The 19,858-nt window shown below is 42.0% G+C and overlaps 1 protein-coding gene across 3 annotated transcripts in view; it reads right to left on the reverse strand.

Moving 5' to 3' along the window:
• Positions 1 to 19,641, reverse strand: part of ENO4 (enolase 4) — a 28,358-nt gene extending 8,717 nt beyond the window's left edge. For 2 of the 3 annotated variants that reach the window (XM_079899233.1, XM_079899231.1), the window contains exons 1-9: positions 19,332 to 19,641; positions 15,780 to 15,908; positions 14,888 to 15,078; positions 12,758 to 12,903; positions 10,905 to 11,074; positions 10,678 to 10,809; positions 9,271 to 9,324; positions 7,441 to 7,497; positions 5,056 to 5,223 (exon numbers count right to left, since the gene is read on the reverse strand). In XM_079899233.1, the coding sequence (XP_079755359.1) occupies positions 5,056 to 5,223; positions 7,441 to 7,497; positions 9,271 to 9,324; positions 10,678 to 10,809; positions 10,905 to 11,074; positions 12,758 to 12,903; positions 14,888 to 15,078; positions 15,780 to 15,908; positions 19,332 to 19,496 (1,212 nt within the window). In that variant the 5' untranslated portion in view covers positions 19,497 to 19,641. The remainder of the gene's footprint in view (positions 1 to 5,055; positions 5,224 to 7,440; positions 7,498 to 9,270; positions 9,325 to 10,677; positions 10,810 to 10,904; positions 11,075 to 12,757; positions 12,904 to 14,887; positions 15,079 to 15,779; positions 15,909 to 19,331) is intronic. The other variant, XM_079899232.1, reaches the window with a different exon arrangement.
• Positions 19,642 to 19,858: the final 217 nt, after the last annotated feature.

A 19,858-nucleotide genomic window follows, 5' to 3' on the forward strand; every position in this document is an offset into this window, starting at 1 on the left:
TAAATGCTCCAACCAAAAGACACAGGCTTGCTGAATGGATACAAAAACAAGACCCAGGGCTTCCCTGGTGACGCAGTGGTTGAGGGCCCGCCTGCTGATGTGGGGGGATGCGGGTTCATGCCCCAGTCCGGGGGGACCCACATGCCGTGGAGAGGCTGGGCCCGTGAGCCATGGCCACTGAGCCTGTGCGTCTGGAGCCTGTGCTCTGCAACGGGAAAGCCACAACAGTGAGAGGCCCGTGTACCGCAAAAAAAAAAAAAAAACAAAACCCATATATATGCTGTCTACAAGAGACCCACTTCAGACCTAGGGACACATACAGACTGAAAGTGAGGGGATGGAAAAAGATATTCCATGCAAATGGAAATCAAAAGAAAGCTGGAGCAGCAATACTCATATCAGATAAAATAGACTTTAAAGAATGTTACAAGAGACAAGGAAGGACACTACATAATGATCAAGGGATCAATCCAAGAAGAAAATATAACAATTATAACTATAGATGCACCCAACATAGGAGCACCTCAATACATAAGGCAACTGCTAACAGCTATAAAAGAGGAAATCAACAGAAACACAATAATTGTGGGGGACTTTAACACCTCACTTACACCAATGGACAGATCATCCAAACAGAAAATTAATAAGGAAACAAGCTTTAAATGACACAATAGACCAGATAGATTTCATTGATATTTATAGGACATTCCATCCAAAAAATGCAGATAACACTTTCTTCTCAAGTGCGCACAGAACATTCTCCAGGATAGATCACATCTTGGGTCACAAATCAAGCCTCAGTAAATTTAAGAAAACTAAAATCATATCAAGCATCTTTTTTGACCACAATGCTATGAGATTAGAAATCAGTTACAGGGAAAAAAATGTAAAAAACACAAACACATGGAGGCTAAACAGTACATTACTAAATAACCAAGAGATCACTGAAGAAATCAAAGAGGAAATCAAAAAGTACCTAGACACAAATGACAATGAAAACACGACGATCCAAAACCTATGGGATGCAGCAAAAGCAGTTCTAAGAGGGAAGTTTATAGCTATACAAGCCTACCTCAAGAAACAACAAAAATCTCAAATAAACAATCTAACCTTACACCTAAGGGAACTAGAGAAAGAAGAACAAACAAAACCCAAAGTTAGCAGAAGGAAAGAAATCATAAAGATCAGAGCAGAAATAAAAGAAATAGAAACAAAGAAAACAATAGCAAAGATCAATAAAACTAAAAGCTGGTTCTTTAAGAAGATAAACAAAATTGATAAACCATTAGCCAGACTTATCAAGAAAAAAAGGAAGAGGACTCAAATCAATAAAATTAGAAGTGAAAAAGGAGAAGTTACAACAGAAACCGCAGAAATACAAAGCATCCTAAGAGACTACTGCAAGCAACTCTATGCCAATAAAATGGACAACCTGGAAGAAATGGACGAATTCTTAGAAAGGTATAACCTTCCAAGACTGAACCAGGAAGAAACAGAAAATATGAACAGACCAATCACAAGTAATGAAATTGAAACTGATTAAAAATCTTGCAACAAACAAAAGTCCAGGACCAGATGGCTTCACAGGTGAATTCTATCAAACATTTAGAGAAGAACTAACACCCATTCTTCTCAAACTCTTCCCAAAAATTGCAGAGTAAGGAACACTCTCAAACTCATTCTATGAGGCCACCATCACCCTGATACCAAAACCAGACAAAGATACTACAAAAAAAGAAAATTACAGATCAATATCACTGATGAATATAGATGCAAAAATCCTCAACAAAATACTAGCAAACAGAATCCAACAACACATTAAAAGGATCATACACCATGATCAAGTGGAATTTATCCCAGGGATGCAAGGATTCTTCAATATACGCAAATCAATCAATGTGATACACCATATTAACAAATTGAAGAATAAAAACCATATGATCATCTCAATAGATGCAGAAAAAGCTTTCGACAAAATTCAACACCCATTTATGATAAAAACTCTCCAGAAAGTGGGCATAGAGGGAACTTACCTCAACATAATAAAGGCCATGTATGACAAACCCACAGCAAACATCATTCTCAATGGTGAAAAACTGAAAGCATTTCCTCTAAGATCAGGAATGAGACAAGGATGTCCACTCTCACCACTATTATTCAACATAGCTTTGGAAGTCCTAGCCACGGCAATCAGAGAAGAAAAAGAAGTAAAAGGAATACACATTGGAAAAGAAGAAGTAAAACTGTCACTGTTTGCAGATGACATGATACTATACATAGAGAATCGTAAAGAGGCCACCAGAAAACTACTAGAGCTAATCAATGAATTTGGTAAAGTTGCAGGATACAAAATTAATGCACAGAAATCTCTTGCATTCCTATACACTGATGAAAAATCTGAAAGAGAAATTAAGGAAACACTCCCATTTTCCATTGCAACAAAAAGAATAAAATACCTAGGAATAAACCTTCCTAGGGAAACAAAAGACCTGTATGCAGAAAACTATAACACACTGATGAAGGATATTAAAGATGATACAAACAAACAGATGGAGAGATATACCATGTTCTTGGATTGGAAGAAGCAATATTGTGAAAATGACTATACTACCCAAAGCAATCTACAGATTCAATGCAATCCCTATCAAATTACCAATGTCATTTTTTACAGAACTAGAACAAAAAAATCTTAAAATCTGTATGGAGACACAAAAGACCCTGAATAGCCAAAGCAGTCTTGAGGGAAAAAAAACAGAGCTGGAGGAATCAGACTCCCTGACTTCAAACTATACTACAAAGCTACAGTAATCAAGACAGCATGATACTGGCACAAAAATAGAAATCGAGATCAATGGAACAGGATAGAAAGCCCAGAGATAAACCCACGTACCTATGGTCAACTAATCTATGACAAAGGAGGAAAGGATATACAATTGGGAAAAGACAGTCTCTTCAATAAGTGGTGCTGGGGCAACTGGACAGCTACATGCAAAAGAATGAAATTAGAACACTCCCTAACACCATACACAAAAATAAACTCAAAATGGATTAGAAACCTAAATGTAAGGCTGGACACTATAAAACTCTCAGAGGAAAACATAGGAAGAACACTCTTTGACATAAATCACAGCAAGATCTTTTTTTTTTTTTTTTTAATGCGGGCCTCTCACTGTTGTGGCCTCTCCGTTGCGGAGCACAGGCTCCAGATGCGCAGGCTCAGTGGCCATGGCTCACGGGCCCAGCCGCTCTGTGACATGTGGGATCTTCCCGGACTGGGGCACAAACCCGTGTCCCCTGCATCGGCAGGCGGACTCTCAACCACTGTGCCACCAGGGAAGCCCAGCAAGATCTTTGATCCACCTCCTAGAGAAATGGAAATAAAACCAAAAATAAACAAATGGGACCTAATGAAACTTAAAAGCTTTTGCAAAGAAAAGGAAACTACAAACACGACGAAAAGACAACCCTCAGAATGGGAGAAAATATTTGCAAACAAATCAACAAAGGATTAATCTCCAAAATATATAAACACCTCATGCAGCTCAATATTAAAAAAACAAACAACCCAATCCAAAATGGGCAGAAAAGCTAAATAGACATTTCTCCAAAGAAGACATACAGATGGCCAAGAATCACATGAAAAGCTGGTCAACATCACTAATTATTAGAGAATGCAAATCAAAACTACAGTGAGGTATCACCTCACACCAGTTAGAATGGGCATCATCAGAAAATCTACAAACAACAAATGCTGGAGAAGGTGTGGAGAAAAGGGAACCCTCTTGCATTATTGGTGGGAATGTAAATTGGTACAGCCACTATGGAGAACAGTATGGAGGTTCCTTAAAAAACTAAAAATAGAATTACCATATGATCCAGCAATCCCACTACTGGGCATATAGCCAGAGAAAACCATAATTCAAAAAGACACATGCAGGGCTTCCCTGTTGGCACAGTGGTTGAGAGTCCGCCTGCCGATACAGGGGACACGGGTTCGTGCCCCGGTCTGGGAAGATCCCACATGCCACAGAGCGGCTGGGCCCGTGAGCCACGGCCGCTGAGCCTGTGCGTCCAGAGCCTGTGCTCCGCAACGGGAGAGGCCACAGCAGTGAGAGGCCCGCGTACCGCAAAAAAAAAAAAGACACATGCACCCCAATGTTCACTTCAGCACTATTTACAATAGCCAGGTCACGGAAGCAACCTAAATGCCCATCGACAGATGAATGGATAAAGAAGATGTGGTAAATATATACAATGGAATATTACTCAGCCATAAAAAGCAATGAAATTGGGTCATTTGTAGAGATGTGGATGGACCTAGAGTCTGTCATACTGAGTGAAGTAAGTCAGAAAGAGAAAAACAAATATCGTATATTAACACATATATGTGGAATCTAGAAAAATGGTACAGATGAACCAGTTTGCAAGGCGGAAATAGAGACACAGATGTCGAGAAGAAATGTATGGACACCAAGGGGGGAAAATGGCGGGGTGGTGGTGGTGTGATGAATTAGGAGATTGGGATTGACATGTATACACTAATATGTACAAAATAGGTAACTGATAAGAACCTGCTGTATAAAAAAATAAAATTCAAAAAAAAAAAGTGAATCACCAGCAGAAACTCGAAGAACCACATGTCTAGAAGGGCTTATCAAGTCATAGTTACAACTGAGCCACTTTTTATGCTTGACCAATTCAGCATTCACCAACCAAATGAATGTACTCTGCAGAACATACCAGTTTGTTAAATTATTTTTAATAGTTCTCATGATTTCAATGTAAGCAATCCATTTTAGACATTTTTATTACAGAATTTCTATATATAATTATGGTGACATTTCTGTTAATTTTTAAAGTTATATGGTTATGTTATTGTCTGGTCATTAGTTAACTTACCTTTCTCAACTCCAGTATATTTGGACGCCTCCCATGGTACTAACTTAAAAAGTAGGATTTCTTTGGAAATACGTACAGATAGGCTCTTCTTTTGAGTTCTAATTTAAAAACAATGAGACTGCAACAAAAAGTAAATGTTCTGGAGTGGAAACTTACATAGTCCATCAGTTCATGTGCAGCACAGTTGATGGCTAGGTGGAGATTCGTTCCCATTTCTAGCCCCAGGTTCGCACAGATTCCTTGTATTAGGAGCAGTGGCTGCTCTATGGTGTCATAATTAATGGTTAAACAGCCAAGATGGGACATCTTGCCGGTGATCTGCTGCTTCAGGATCAAGAAAATCATGCACGTAAATAGAGCACATTAAGGTTCTTGGGGCTTCCAGTGGCTGGCAATTTGTAACAGACACAGCTCTCCAAACACGGGGTCCTCTGATTCTCGATTAATCCTGCCCCTAGTTCCCACTCATCTCTGCATATTTTCGGGCAGATGATTGTCCTGCAGTACCTGGGAATAATTTTCTTACTCCCACGGTTTTCAAGTTTGACCTAGGAATACACTTTGCTCTCTTTAGTTGCCCATGTTATTATCTCTTTATTGGCTCTATCATTGTACACAGGCTCACCTGAGCCATAACCACCAGGTTGGTGACTCTACAGGCTGTCCCTGTAAATGTCTGTCCTGCCTGTCCCTTCTTCCTCCAAACCTGCTCTTTCCTATGTTCCATTTTCCTTTAGAAGATTATAAGTGTTAAAACTTAAAAATTTAACTCTCCTTCAGGAAAAGTTTTATTTTAAAAGGGAATGAAGACTTCAGCTAAAAGGATGTAGCACTGAGGATGCATTGCAGTGGAAGAAGATTTGAGGACCCAAATGAGCTCAGGGGAAAGGCAGCCATAGGCTTCGATTGCAAGGTCAGCCTTGACGTGCCCTCATCATAAATTGTCACTATGCAATTTTAACGTAAGTTGAAGCAGTATCACTAAGGGGTGTGTGTGTGTGTGTGTGTGTGTGTGTGTGTGTGTGTGTGTGTGTGTGTGTGTGTGTGTGTGTGTGTACCAGTCTCAAGAGCAAACATGAAAGTAGGTATAAATATCCTATTTTTACTGATGATAGTACTCGTTAAGTATAAGAACCATCCAACATTTTTAATGTCAGTGAGAGGAACCTTTTATTTGGCAAAGGAATAGTTGGGGAAATTTTTGTGTGTCAGTTAAGGAGTTTCATTACGGAGTCTTCAAAACTATGAAAGCATCACTTATTTGGTGCTTACTAAATGCCAGGTACCATTCTAAACACTTTACATAAAGTAAATACATTTACTCCTTACATCAATCCCATGAAGCAGGTACCATTATTATCCCTATTTAAGAGAGAGTTGAGTAACTTGGAACAGATTTTAATCCAGGTAGTTGAGCCTCTAGTAGTCCATGCCTCTAATTCTGGTATGGCTGCCTCTCTAGAATCTATCATCTATCCTGTTTCTAATGGTGGGGAGGTGGGGGGAGTAGTAAAGCTGATCTCAGGAAGGGCTGATCTTGGTCTAAGTTTCTCAGAATACATCAGACAACCTGCTGGAATGAAGGGAACAGAGCTGAGATTTGCTACTTGTTCACCAGCCCCTGCCTCTCTTGCAAGGTCCAGTTCTAGTATACACACCTGTCAAGGATTTTACTTACTGCTGTATCTGTTCACACATTTCTCTTCTCTCTCCCAAGTTTAAAGAGGAACTTAACTTTTTATCTCCACCAAGTCCTCTCCTTCCTTTACTAGTCCTTCTTGCTGATGACTTCAACGGACCCTGAAGTCCCTGACATCCAGGTAGTGATTGCAGGGTTATCAGAGCAAATATCACACATGTGAGCAACCCTCATCCATTTGCATTATCTTCGGGGTTCTGGTTGGTTGTTCTAACTTTATTGCTGAAAGTCAGGCATATAACAGGTGTATCTGTCAGAGCGCCCACAGTCACCAAAGTGATGGACTGATCAAGTGCAGCTGGCTGAGGTCTGCAGCCCATTTTCACCAGGCTTGTTTGCCTGACCCTCCTGGCAAAATCTGAGCTCTGGCAATGGTTCATCTGAAATGGTGCCTCAGTGCTTTTGGGGGACCAGATGAAGGAATTGCTATCTTTTTGTGCCTTTTCTTTCTTTCTTTGGTAGTATTAAAATTAAAAGCCAAAACATCCTATACGCCTTTGAGCTAGTATTCAGAGAGATTCATCTTCCCCAGCACTTCACCTAGAGGGTTTCCCATGTAATCCTATTAGTCATAAGAGCCTCTCCAAGCCCTCTGAGATTTCACTTGGCCAGACAACTGCAAGCAGTGATGGCTTGGCAGCCTGTTGCCAGAGAGGTGGGGGCAGAATTATATTCCAGCTCTGGGGGTTGCCTGGTTTAGTCCCCTTGAAGCAGTATCACCGTGTGATTTCCATTTTTTGTTAGACCAGTCCTGGAGCAAAATGACTGGGAGAGGGAAAGGGGCAGGGAATATAGAAATGAACTGTCATACAGAAGCATGGTAAACAAATACATTTACTTACTTGACCTCTTTTGCCTCCATTTTGACTTTTTCTTGTCTCTGGTTTTGGAGGAGGGGACTGAGAGACAGAAGATAAAGACATATCACTCGGGATTTTCAGACACGTCTGTGGCAGCAAGCAGAGCTGCAGGTCCTCTGGCCTGCCCACTGCTCTGGGGTTGAGCCAGTCACACACACACACACAGACACACACAGACACACACACACACACACACACGGATGATGCCAGCCACACTTTAATTTCATAAACCTCAAACTGTTTCTCAAAATCAGGCACATGTTCCCTTTAGTTCATCCTTACATTCTGCCTCCAGTCACATGTATGAGGTATGGATATACATGTTCATGCATTTCTACTTATATAAGTAATTATTCACTCATCATGTCCTGACTCCTGCTGTGTGCAGGAACTCTTTTTTTACAGGAGGATGTTAAGTCCCCTCCTTGTCCTTAAGGAATAACCACACTGTGGCATTTGCTTTTAAAGGCCCGACATATTGTTTTAAATATTCTCACAGTACAAACACTTTCTCTGGCAGGATGGGTTTGACTTTTGGAAGCAGCCCATGGTCATTAAATCTGGTGAATCTGGTGTGTGTAATGTCATCTGACATTAAAAGCAAAGATAATTACCAAAGAGAAGCTTCCATAGTTTGGGGTATTGGTGGCATGCTGTAACAAGGATTTAACCTGTTAAAGGATGCACTTTAATGCCCGGCATTCATTGGCTGTATAAGCTGGGGCATGTTTGTCAAGAAGCAACATGGTTCACACACACACTCCAGTATATGCAAATACAGAAGTTATCCTGCATCTTTTCACTATCTTTTCACCCATAAAACAGTTGTCTTCCTGAAAAGCACCCCGACAACTGGCTCCAGGCTGGTGCTTAAAGCAATTCTGATCAACTGTAGGGCTTGGGCCCCCACCACCCTCCCCCATCACATATTCTGTGCTGGCAAGATAGCACTGGAGCCAAAGTTCCTTTATGTCGTACTGAGATTATATCTCAGCCCCCATCCTGCTGGGGAAGGAGCTAGTGCTTCCTAATCATGTAGCTTAAAAGCCTCACACTAAATAAATATTGGGTCCTGGATTGGATCCTGGAACAGAGGAAGGACATTAGTGGAAAAACCAGTGAAATTCACATAAAGTCTGAAGTTTAGTTATTAGTAATGTAGCATGTTGATTTCTTAGTTTTGACCAATACGCTATGGTAATGTAACCTGTTAACCTTGGGGGAAACTGGGTGAGGGGTAGTTGGGAACTCTCTGCACTATCTCTGCAACTTCTCTATAAATGCAGTATTATTCTAAAATAAAAGACAAGGATTGGGTCCCTCAGCCCTGCCACATCATTGTGCATTACCCCAGCTAGAATATGACGGAACAACCCACTGACTCATACAGTCGCCCCTCATCCTGCCTCTGTGACTTTCCCCCTCAAGGGCTGCTCAGCCAAGGGTGCTTGTTTGCCCAACACCAGGATTCTAAGCAGGCACAAGTGACTGCGCCTTAACCATTATACCAAACTGCCTCTCGCTAATCCTAGGGGCCAGATCCTTTCTTTCTTTGCAAATCCAAAGGGATGATCTTAGCGTAGGGCCAGCTGCCTCAGAAATCAAAAGAAGATTGTTAAGTTCCATTAGAAACTGGACCCATAGGCAATGAGGGAATGTATAAGCTTGGCTCATATGGGAAACCCAAAGAAAATTAATATGCTTTCATATCTGTAACAACAATATTGATTTTGTTGCATAATGAACTATAATTTGGTTACTAGAAGGTATATAAGCATCAGTTATTAGATTCCATAGATTCTCCTTACATACCATTTCAATTGCTTGGTTAATGTGTTTCTGAATTTCCAGAAGCATGTCCACACCCTGTAAGTAGAATAACCATGATCTTCCACAACTGCAGTCTAGAATTTTAAACATAAAAACTTATACCACACATGGCTATTTCTAACTTAGAAAATCTGTAGGGTCCCTGATAATGGCATCCTGGTTAGTGAATTACATATGGCCTACAAAATCAGAAGATCAAATGTTAATCTTCAACCCTCAATCTTTATTTGGTTGAAAATGAATGAGAGGTTTTTCTTCCTCATTATCCTCTCTTCATTGTTCAGAACTGATTGGTTCGGTTGGTTGGATCAAGTTAACTTCATTCTCTTTCATGGTCTCCTGACCAACCTTCTTGCCATACATGTCACAGGTCATCAAGGGATTCTGCATGATAGTGTTTGAATTAGTATAAATCCACTGTCACTTAGAAAGTAGAAAAATGTATTCTGATGATGGTGGGATCTGCATATGGAGACAGATGAAGAATGGCAGGCCAAATGCTCTGGTACGTAAACAGCAGATATTAACTGAAGGAAAGATCCTGGCGCCAGGATCTGAACGTGATCTGACAGATGGTGAGCCAGATATCAATCCTAGTCTTCCAAAATTAATAGAAGTGGGTAATGACTATTCTCCTTAAAAAAGGATTCTTTATCATAAAGAAATTATCTTGAGATTTAAACAAATGATTGTCACTAGCTTCGATAAAATATCAGTCAATAGACTACCAGAGGGGATGGAGCTTCCCGTACTTTTCCTGTAAACATCCACTATAGGACACGAATGTTTAGTTCTCCCGAATGCCTAATTGGTAGAATAATTCATGAAGATTTAAAAAGGCGTATTGACTCATTCATGCCACTGAAGAACAATGAGACACTAACAAACCTCTGAGTAGTAAAGATGCCACTTAGGATTCCTTCATTCCATATTCCGTAAACATGCACTAAACCTCTCTTACGTGCCGGGCAATCTGCTAGGCCCTGCAGTTCCTACTTAACAGAAGGGCTGCTATGAAAGTGCCACCTTCCTCTCGTCGCAGCCATAGTGCATAGACTAGTAAATTAAAAAATCTCAGTTGCCCCAAAGAATATCCTTCCAGCACTATCAAGGCCTGCAAAATCACTTGCCCGTGGCTTCTCTGTGAGCCATGAGCATGAGTCACTGTTGTGATGAGCTGGAGATCCAAGGTGGTCTAAATTTGGTTCTCTTGCGTTTGAGGTCTTGTTTTTGTCCCACTTCCCTAATTTCCTAATTTTTTTTTCTCATTTTATATTTAATTCCTTTTCCCTTGGTGTCATAAGCCTTAGGAACATACACTAAAAACTCATTGATGATGAAGGTTTTTTTTTTTTTTAAGAAAAGGTAGTTTGAGATAATGTAAGGTACTTGTTTAGCTGTTAGTCCAGGATGGGGTATACCAATCACTTCTTTCATTAAATTCAGCTTGCCAGGTGATGACTTCCCACAGCTGACCAGAGATACCATCAGGAGAGGTATAGTTAGCTTTGCCGGCTGCTCCTGAAAAAGGGGAAAAGCAAGGGGAAATGAGCAACATGGTTCATTCATCTCGAGATACTCATGGGTCCTTGTAAAGGAATGGAATGGGCACTAACCTGGTGGTGCTTCAGCAGTGCAATATTTAAGTATAGAGGATTACTGCCCAGCACGGCACTGGTTTTGGCAACAGCCAGTGACACAGCTCCTATGGCCATGCTGCCACAGAGTATGGGTTCAACAGGTTCTGGGGGTATAATTGGTTTTTCTGTAAGAGTATCCTTCCTCCCTGAAAAAAAAAATATTGATAAAAGATTGCTTTCTAGAAAGTTTGACTATGATAAAACTATATATATATTTTAATGCTTTACTTATAGATGTGAAGGCCCAGCATAAAGAAGGGTTGAAAGCTGAGGCTGGCAAGAAAATATTCACCACTTCAACCCCTGAGAAGTTTCTGTCTGACCCTAATGCTCAAATAATCCTTAGCCATGGATTTTGCGTAAGAAATTTTAGAACATTCAGTATTAAATCCTTCAACAGTCTTGTGGGGCAGATATTGTTATCTCACCTAAACGGGGGCTTAGGTTCAAAGACTTGCCCAATACCTAACAGAAAGTGAATAGAGAGAGGATTTGGATGGTCTTTGAATTCCAAATCCTGTTTTCCTATGTTCCACCATCGCTCTTGCATACCCAGCTTCGTGTTGAATATCTCATGTGAATATCTAACTACGTATCTTGCTTGCCCACCCCAAACGGATGCCCTTTTCTATGAGGACTTCCTTCCAGATCTAACCATCCACCCAGAATCCTCACCCATCTTTCACTCTCACATATTCTCAGCCACCCTGTCTGATCAGGTACCACAATGTCCATAATAAATCTCTAGTTTTCCTCCTGTCCTCTCCTTCCCCACAGCTACTGACCTGAGTCAGGTAGGTAAAACAAGTGGAATAAGATGTGTGAGCACCCAGCACATATTAAATGTTTAGCAAATTACTGTCCCCTCCTACTTCTTCCCTTCTTATGTTCCGAGTTCTATCAGTCAAAAGAAACCACCAAATGAACACCTATTGGCAGTCTCTGCCTATGATTCAGTAGTGGTCATCCCCATCCTCCAGGAGAAGATTGGTCTAACAGGATTCTTCTGCCTTGGGCAACTCTCCTCCCCTCTCTGGTCCTCAGTATCTAAATCTATGAAATAAGAGACCTTGGCTTCACGATCTCTTTGGTCCGTGCTTCTTGCGCTTTCTTATTTAATGGAACCCACACTTACCTGGCGTTTAGGTTGTTCCCGGCATTGTGCTAGGCGCTGGCAGTGCTAAATTGGATGAGGCGTGACTCATGTCCTCCAGGAGCATGTTGTAGTTGGACAGACACACTAATCACTGTTACAACAGCTCTAGCACCAGCTCCAGAATTAACATACTGGAGGAGCTGAGGTTAGCCATATGTTGGAAGGCATGGAACAAAGGGCCACGATAAATTTAAGATTATTTGTCTTAAAATAGCAAGGTCTTCCAAAAATAAGTTTCATTACTATATTACCTATGACTGAGGAAATGTTGGTTCTCCATATCAAAGGGTATCATTAATCTTTAATATAGGGAGTGGCTTTCTGAGGAGCTAATGGGAATTCTGAGGAGCAGTTAAAGGTCTCCAGGCCACCCTCCCCTTCCCTGCCTTGGGCATTGCCACTGTTCAGTGCACTCTGTTTACTAAGTGTTCACCTCTGGGTAAGAAATATTTTTATCTTACAAATAAAAATGGAGGGTGGGGTGGGGGAAAACCATGCCCACCTCACATAGTAGCTTTAAGCAAGGAAGTGGCGTGGAGGATGGATGGTACCTGGTGGGGCTCCAACCTAGGTCTGCAGCAGAGAGATTTGAACTTGGAAAGGCAGTCCAAGTTTCAACCTTTCTTCCTCCACATTTGTTACTAATGGTTCTGCAGGATGATAAGCCACCGACCTTGCTTTTGTCCTTTTTTTTTGGCTGGAGGTGGAGGAGGCAGTGGTGGTGTTAGAGGTGAAGGTGTAGGCACTGTGGAGTCTTCCAGGCTCTTTTCCAATTCTTTTCTCTCCTTATCTTCTTGTACTTTACTTTCAAAGAATGTCCTTAATGGTAAGAAAGTACAACTTTACAATGAGATTTTGAGAAATATCACTAGTAATTTTGGTCATGTTTTAGTGCTGACCCCAAAATGTTTCAGTAGTTAACTCTGCTTTTTAAGCTACTTTAGAACAAATCAGCTTCAATTTCCAAGACTAAAAAATGATGCTGTTATAAAACTATGTTCAAGAACTGCAAATCATTTTGGCCTGGAAATAAATGTTTAAAGATTTTAGGTGCTCATTTTTAAAATTATCTGAGCCCTGTTTGTTATTTTTTAATGTAAAATTTGAAGATATAATTTGATTAAGGGCTATTGGATTTTCTTTTTGAATAAATGACCATCAGACTAAAAATGAGGCAAGAACAGACAGTGAAATATATAGCACTATGTGCAGGACTTCCTTTTCTTTCTTTCTTTTCTTTACTTTTTTTCTTTTCTTTTTGAGGTGGGTGCTTAAAATGAACAATTAAGAAAACTGTTGGGAAATCCAGCTTAGGTGCATCTATGAAAAATATCAGCTCCCCGGAATAAACAGAGGCTAAAACCTTCCACAGAGAAAACAACAATAACAGGCCAAAAAAAAAAAGACATGGGAATCAGATTTGCGTCAGATGCCAATGGGGCAGTGCCTTTAAAGTGCTGAGAGAAATTGATTTCAGATGAGAACTCTATACTCAGCTAAACTGTAAACCACAAAGGGAAAGTACTGACATTTCCACATATGTAAGAACTCAAAAAATTTACATCCCAAATACCCTTTTCTCATCCTTACTTTTAAAGGTTGGAATCCGGTAATTTAAGAAAGAGGACGACATGGGATCCAGGAAACAGGAGAACAATGAAGGGATGTCTTATGGCATCTCTTTAGTAGGCCTAAAGAGGAACCAGTCAAGATGGAAGATTTGGGAGGGAAAACTCCAGGAAAAAAAGGAATGTAACAGAATAGAAGGTATGACTGAGAGCTTGGGAAAAAAGAAGGATGTGTTAATAGCAAATAACACCCTGGAAAAATGGTACAGATGAACCGGTTTGCAGGGCAGAAATAGAGACACAGATGTAGAGAACAAATGTATGGAACACCAAGGGGGGAAAGTAGTGGGGCGGGTGGTGTGATGAATTGGGAGATTGGGATTGACATGTATACATTAATATGTATAAAACAGATAACTAATAAGAACCTGCTATATAAAAAAATAAAATTAAAAAATTAAAAAAAAAGATTACCTAAAAAAAAATAGCAAATAACACACACACACACAAAGGACTAAGTGGAATAGCATTCAAAAACTGTAAGGCAACCAAAAACTATTCAAACAAGTTTTTTATAAGGTCATGATCCAACTCTGAGGCAAACTAAAATGTGAAGTTATGCACAATTAAGCAAGTGTTGAAGCTTAGAGAAAGAGAATCCAGTTGACCTTCTTTGGCCAAGAGGGTTGTGGCGTTGGACCCACACAAAAGGAAAAGTAACTAAGCCACACTTGGTTAGGCACTGAACAGTGCTCACATAGCCCTAGTAAACAGTTCCTTGGTTTTCACATTTTAGAGTCAACCTATGGGCAAAACCTGGAAGACTTGGTTGTGTCTGGAGGTCAGAACATAAGCATCGCCCACTGGGCTATATAAAAGGATAAGAGAGGCTCATGGACGAGGGGGGCATGTGAGGAGGTGGGGAGGGGGAAAGGAGGACGTCCGGATTCTTAATCCTTTTCCTGAGAAACTTTTCACTGAATCCTAGGAAAGCTCTATGCATAAAAGAGGCCAAAAGGCCTTATGTAGCCTTACAAAGTAAAATTTTAATAACAGGGTTTTCAGAAGAAAAACGACATTTTATGCTAAATTTTGCTGCTTTAGCATATGCTTCTTAATTGACTTCCTGATCGTACCCTATAGATATGACAGACCCATTTCATTGGCAGGTGAAATGGAAAGAGAAGAGGTACATAGTTATACCGGACACTTACATTTCAAAGTGCAAAATTTACCTGAGCACCTGATCCACCTCAGCCTGGTTGGAAGGAGCTAAGCCCTGAAGCTCCTCGGTGATGGTTTCGTTGACCCACCGCACCGCAGTGCTGACGGCATCTGACCTTTCTAATTCCTCTGCTTCAGCTAGCTCGGGTAAAGCGTTCTCATGGACGTCGAAGTGAGTTGAGATCACCACAGAACATATATTCTGAAAACAATATAAACGTGTTCTACATTTTCCCTACCTTTCACAGGAAATAGGAAATTGAATGTATCTAGCTTTTAAGGTACATGATATTTTATCACCAATTTCAAAGAGAAAATGAGAATCTATAATTTTCTTTGAGATATTTTTATAGCTACTGAAACACGATGGAACCCAACTTGAAGGAACGTTTAAAATTATTAACTTGTTAAAATACCCTTCTAAAAACCCTACATTGAACTTCATTTTTATCACTACCTCTCTAAAAAATAGCGAAAAGGAGACAAATTTAATCATAATTATTTTCATTTATGAAAATGAAATTTTCTTTCTGTAGATCGGTCTATAGATCTGTAAATCTATATATAAGTACATGAATCTATAACCCTATCTGCAGATTTATAGAACTCATGACATTAATAATGTCAGAGTTTTTAAAACTATTTTTGCCCCATTTCCTTTCTCCATCTTGGATCATCTTCAGGTTAGCGAGTCATGTCTGTACCAGTAGTCCACATAACCTAATAAACCATCATGGAAGACTGTATGATTCATGCTTTGTTTTCATAATTACCTACAAATGGTGCGTGTATTTCACACATACTGAATTTCAAAACGTTAATTTTCCATAATTTAGACAATACATGCTCGTAAATGCAGTGGAGCCAGGACATAGTGAAGAACACATTTAAGCTGCCTCCTACCTTGGGAAAATTTTGAATGGTGCAGAATATTTCCACTTGTAGTGTTGGAAGCCCCAGTCCATCCAGCACATTTTTCCCCACGACTTTGCATATGGTGGGAGGCTTTGCAAGTTTAGAAAAGCAGTTTGCCTTCAACACACACACAAAAAAAACACAAAAATCACAATACCACATCTAATTTATCTTTAAAAGGTCATTCACATTTACTCTAGTTTCTACTAAACCTCTCCTTGAATGCCCTCCTCGTTCTGGGATTAGTCTAGCAGCTCTGCGGGAACGTTCAGAGATTTGGATTTAGCCTCTGGTACGTGGGGCAGTTTGCTTTTTGAACTCTCAGCAGAAACTCGCAAACATGTCTTTATTTAAAGGTCTCGTGTCACTCTTTAGTGGGCCCTAACCTATCCTTCTGTCCAAATACCGAAGTCAGTTGGTCTCTAGAATACTGTGATGCATTCAAACCTAAAAAACCTTAAGTGAGTCTATTTTCATTCCTCCCGACAAGGCACCGGATATTTTAATGGTGAAGACTTATGCAGAGGCTGTATTTCACTTACCATCAGATCATGCGTAGAACTACATGTTCAGAGAGGATTGTTGGAACCTCAGTAACAGCAGTTTCATTGATGTGGAAGAGCAGAAGTCATTTGGAAGTGATCCAAGAAAGAGACGGAAGAAAGAGAATGAAGCTGAGGGAGAAAGTCCACTCAAGGAGCCTGAGTAAAAGGATTCAGTACGGTGTCCCTACGCAGAGGGGCGGAAGCTGGGAGAGAAGGAAGAGGGGCGAGTGAAGGCCCACCCTCCTCACCCCCTTTATCACCAGACAGTATTCACTCTTCATTTGCATTTAGCAGACCAGGCCTCTTATCTTTCACTTGAAAATCCAGTGACCTCAACCTACATAACAGGTCATTCATGCCCATCAGCAGTGCGCCAGCACCAAGGCGGCGGCAGAACTAAAGCCAAAGCCAACTTTCACGCTGTCCATGCATTTGAAGGATGATGGTTTGTATATTACAGAGTAAGTACCTAAATGAAGTCAGATAGAATCGGGAGAAGAAAAATACGATCTAACTTATACTTTGTGAGTTCAGTTCAACAAGCAATGAGCACCTACAATGTACCGCATATTGTGTTAGGAGGAGAATGGAACTAACTTTTAAAAAATGCTTAGGATGTACCTTGAAGGAGTGACTTTGTCTTGTTTATCACTGTATCACATACCACAATGCCTGGCATATTTAGGATTCCATAAATTAAATCTTGTATAAATTCATAAATGTCAGACACAAACCTTGGGCACATTTGTATACACTACGTCGTTAAATTCTCAAACTCTCAATTATAAGTTTTATGCAATAGTAATATTGCTGTTGCCCACAGGGATCTTTCCCATCCCTGAATTCCTCTGATATGTAAGAGAAGCATAGAAGAAATGGCATTTGAGCTGGACACCGGAGGTTGTGTAGTATTTCAACAGGCAGACAAGAGGGAGAAACTGAGGGCAGGAACTTCAGGTAGAGGGAATAGGATAAGTGAAGGGGAGGAAATTGGGAAACTTCACGCTGTAGGGGGAAGTCAGTGCGCCTGTGCGGAGAAGCGGTGGTGGTGGGGGGGCAGGGGAGTTGAGCCTGTTACCGAGGTAGCCGGGCGAGTACTGTGAGTCACACACTGTAACGTGTTTGATCTTACTCAGCATGCAAGGGGGAACCACAGGAAGTTTCTGAGCAAAAGAATGATGGTCAGATTTGGGATTAGGAACATTGCTCTGGCAGCACTGTTGGGGATGGACTTGATAGAGGGGGAGACTAGGTGAGAATAAGGATGGCCCAAACCAGGGCAGGGCCTGGGAAGACAAAAAGGAGGTTGCCTTTATGCCAATCCAATTCCTGAACATCCTTCAAAGCCCAAGCCAAAACTCTCAGATGCTACAGCCCACAGGGATCTTCCCCACCCCTGAATTCCTATAACAGGCACACAGTCATCTATTCCTCAGTCTAGCACACAATCCTATATCACCCTGTTACTCCAGTTCTCTTATGTATCGGTGGCTTTTGTCCCTAACTGAAGTATAAACTCGCAGAGAGCTGTGCAAACCAAAGACCTGGCTACCTAATAGGCTGGGAAGAGCATTCCACTGGGGACAAGAGTCCAAGTTTCCAGTCTTACCTTTTGCACTAAGTAGAGGTGAGACAAGGGCTTGGTGTCTTTGTAAAATGAGGAAGTCGTTAACTTTCAAGAATTCCTCTAGCAAGAGACAGTGGAAAGATAATGGAATTGGGAGCTGCATTCACTCATTCATCCCACAAATAGTTCTTGACTGTCCACTATGTACTACGCACTCTACTAGGTACTAGGGAAACAGACTGGGTTTGATTTCTCACTGTCATTCACTGTGTCCCTTGGGAAAATCATTTAAATTCACTGGGCCACAGTTCTTTATTTGTAAAACAGGAATCATAATGTTTACCTCACCGTGGTCCTAAGGATGAAGTGATATCACATAAAGCACATAGCACAAGGTGCATCGATAAACACCTCCCCCCTTGCCCCTCCCCCAGTTTGATGTATAGGCCAGGACCGAGAAAAATAAACATTCGTAGAACATCCCCTATATTAACTGCATCTACAAGATGTGGTTTTGAACCCTGTAAACACATCATGCTTCTTCACAGCATTTAAATACTCTGCTTGGTGTTGGCATATTGCCTCACCATAGTGCAAATTCCTACCAGTCCCAACCATGATGCCTTCCAGAAGGTGGGTGTTGGTTAGTACTTATGGATCTGGAAGTGAGAAAACGCTTGCCTTTGTTTCAACTGCCCACTGCTTAAGGCTAAGATGTGTGCCAGATGGTGCGCTGGTCACAGGGCTTAGGAGGGGTATATGAAAAGGCCGCCGCTCTCCACAGGAGCTCACAAGCTGCCCAGGGAGGATTTCAGTACATGCAGGGGACGCTACAAGGACGCTGAAGGACGATTAGTCCTGGGCAAAGTGGGCAAGACTCTGATCTAAATTTTAAGTCTAGGTGCGAGCTGGTCAGGTGGGACGGGCATCCAGGACGGGAAGGGCGCACAAGTCAAGGAGCGGACATTTGAAATCAACTGAAACTTGGCAACGCTGGGAGCCTGCTGAGTATGAGGCCCCGGGGTAGGCTGAGGCTAAGCTGTAGCGAATACCGAGGTGTTCGTCCCGCGGTCAAAAGGAGGCCGCTGAAGGTTGGCTACGAGGTATTAAGGTCTGTGATTAAAAAGTCAACTGGCAACCGTGGCAGGCCCGCCCAGAGGTAGCGAGGACGCCTGCCAGGTCCTGAGCTGTCGCCTAGAGTCCTCATTCCTCTAGCAGCTTCCAGTCCACCACTTTCTCGAGATTCCTTCACCCAAACTTCCGCCCTGCTTCTTCCCTTCAGGGTCGCGGCTCCGCGCAACTACAGCCCCCGACCCCGCGGCGGCGGCGCGCGTGCGCGACTCTGTGGCGCAGGCGCACGGCGTTGCCGCAGCGCGGGGCGTGGGGAGAGGGGCTGGAGAGGAGAGGGTTCTTGTCCCAGGTCCCTACCAGGTGCCCGTAGACATCGGCAGGCTGGAGGTAGAAGGTGGAGTTGAGCAGCTCTTCCAGCCTGCGCGGAACGTCGTTCTCCCGGTAGTACTCCATCGCCTGCTGCTTCAGCTTCTGCAGCTCCCTAGTGGTCCCACAGCTGCGGCCGCCGCCTTCTTCCCCCATGGTAGGAGATTTAAGCCTACAGCGGGGGTTAGCTGGGGGGCCCGCGAGCGTCCTCCCAGTCGCTAGGCAACGCAGCGAGATCCCGACTCCAGATCTCGCGATGTTTCCAGCCTCACGTTCTTCCCGCAGCCGGAGTAGCGAATGGCTACTTCGTCCTCTTCCCCCCTCCCTCTCCCTGAGGGTTTGGCCCACGGGGTTGGGTTCATTGACTCTTGAGACCGGCTCCCTCCCGGCGTCGTTTTCCACTCCTTCCCCGAAGGTTTTCAGATGGAAGAATAGTTAACGCTCTCATGAAGCGCTTTTTGCGGAGGCGTGAGAGGGTTAGCCCCGGCTTCCAGCTGGGGACTCGAACCTCGGGTGGC

This window comes from Stenella coeruleoalba (genome assembly GCF_951394435.1).
Source record: "Stenella coeruleoalba genome assembly, chromosome: 16".
Taxonomy (NCBI): Eukaryota; Metazoa; Chordata; class Mammalia; order Artiodactyla; family Delphinidae; genus Stenella; species Stenella coeruleoalba.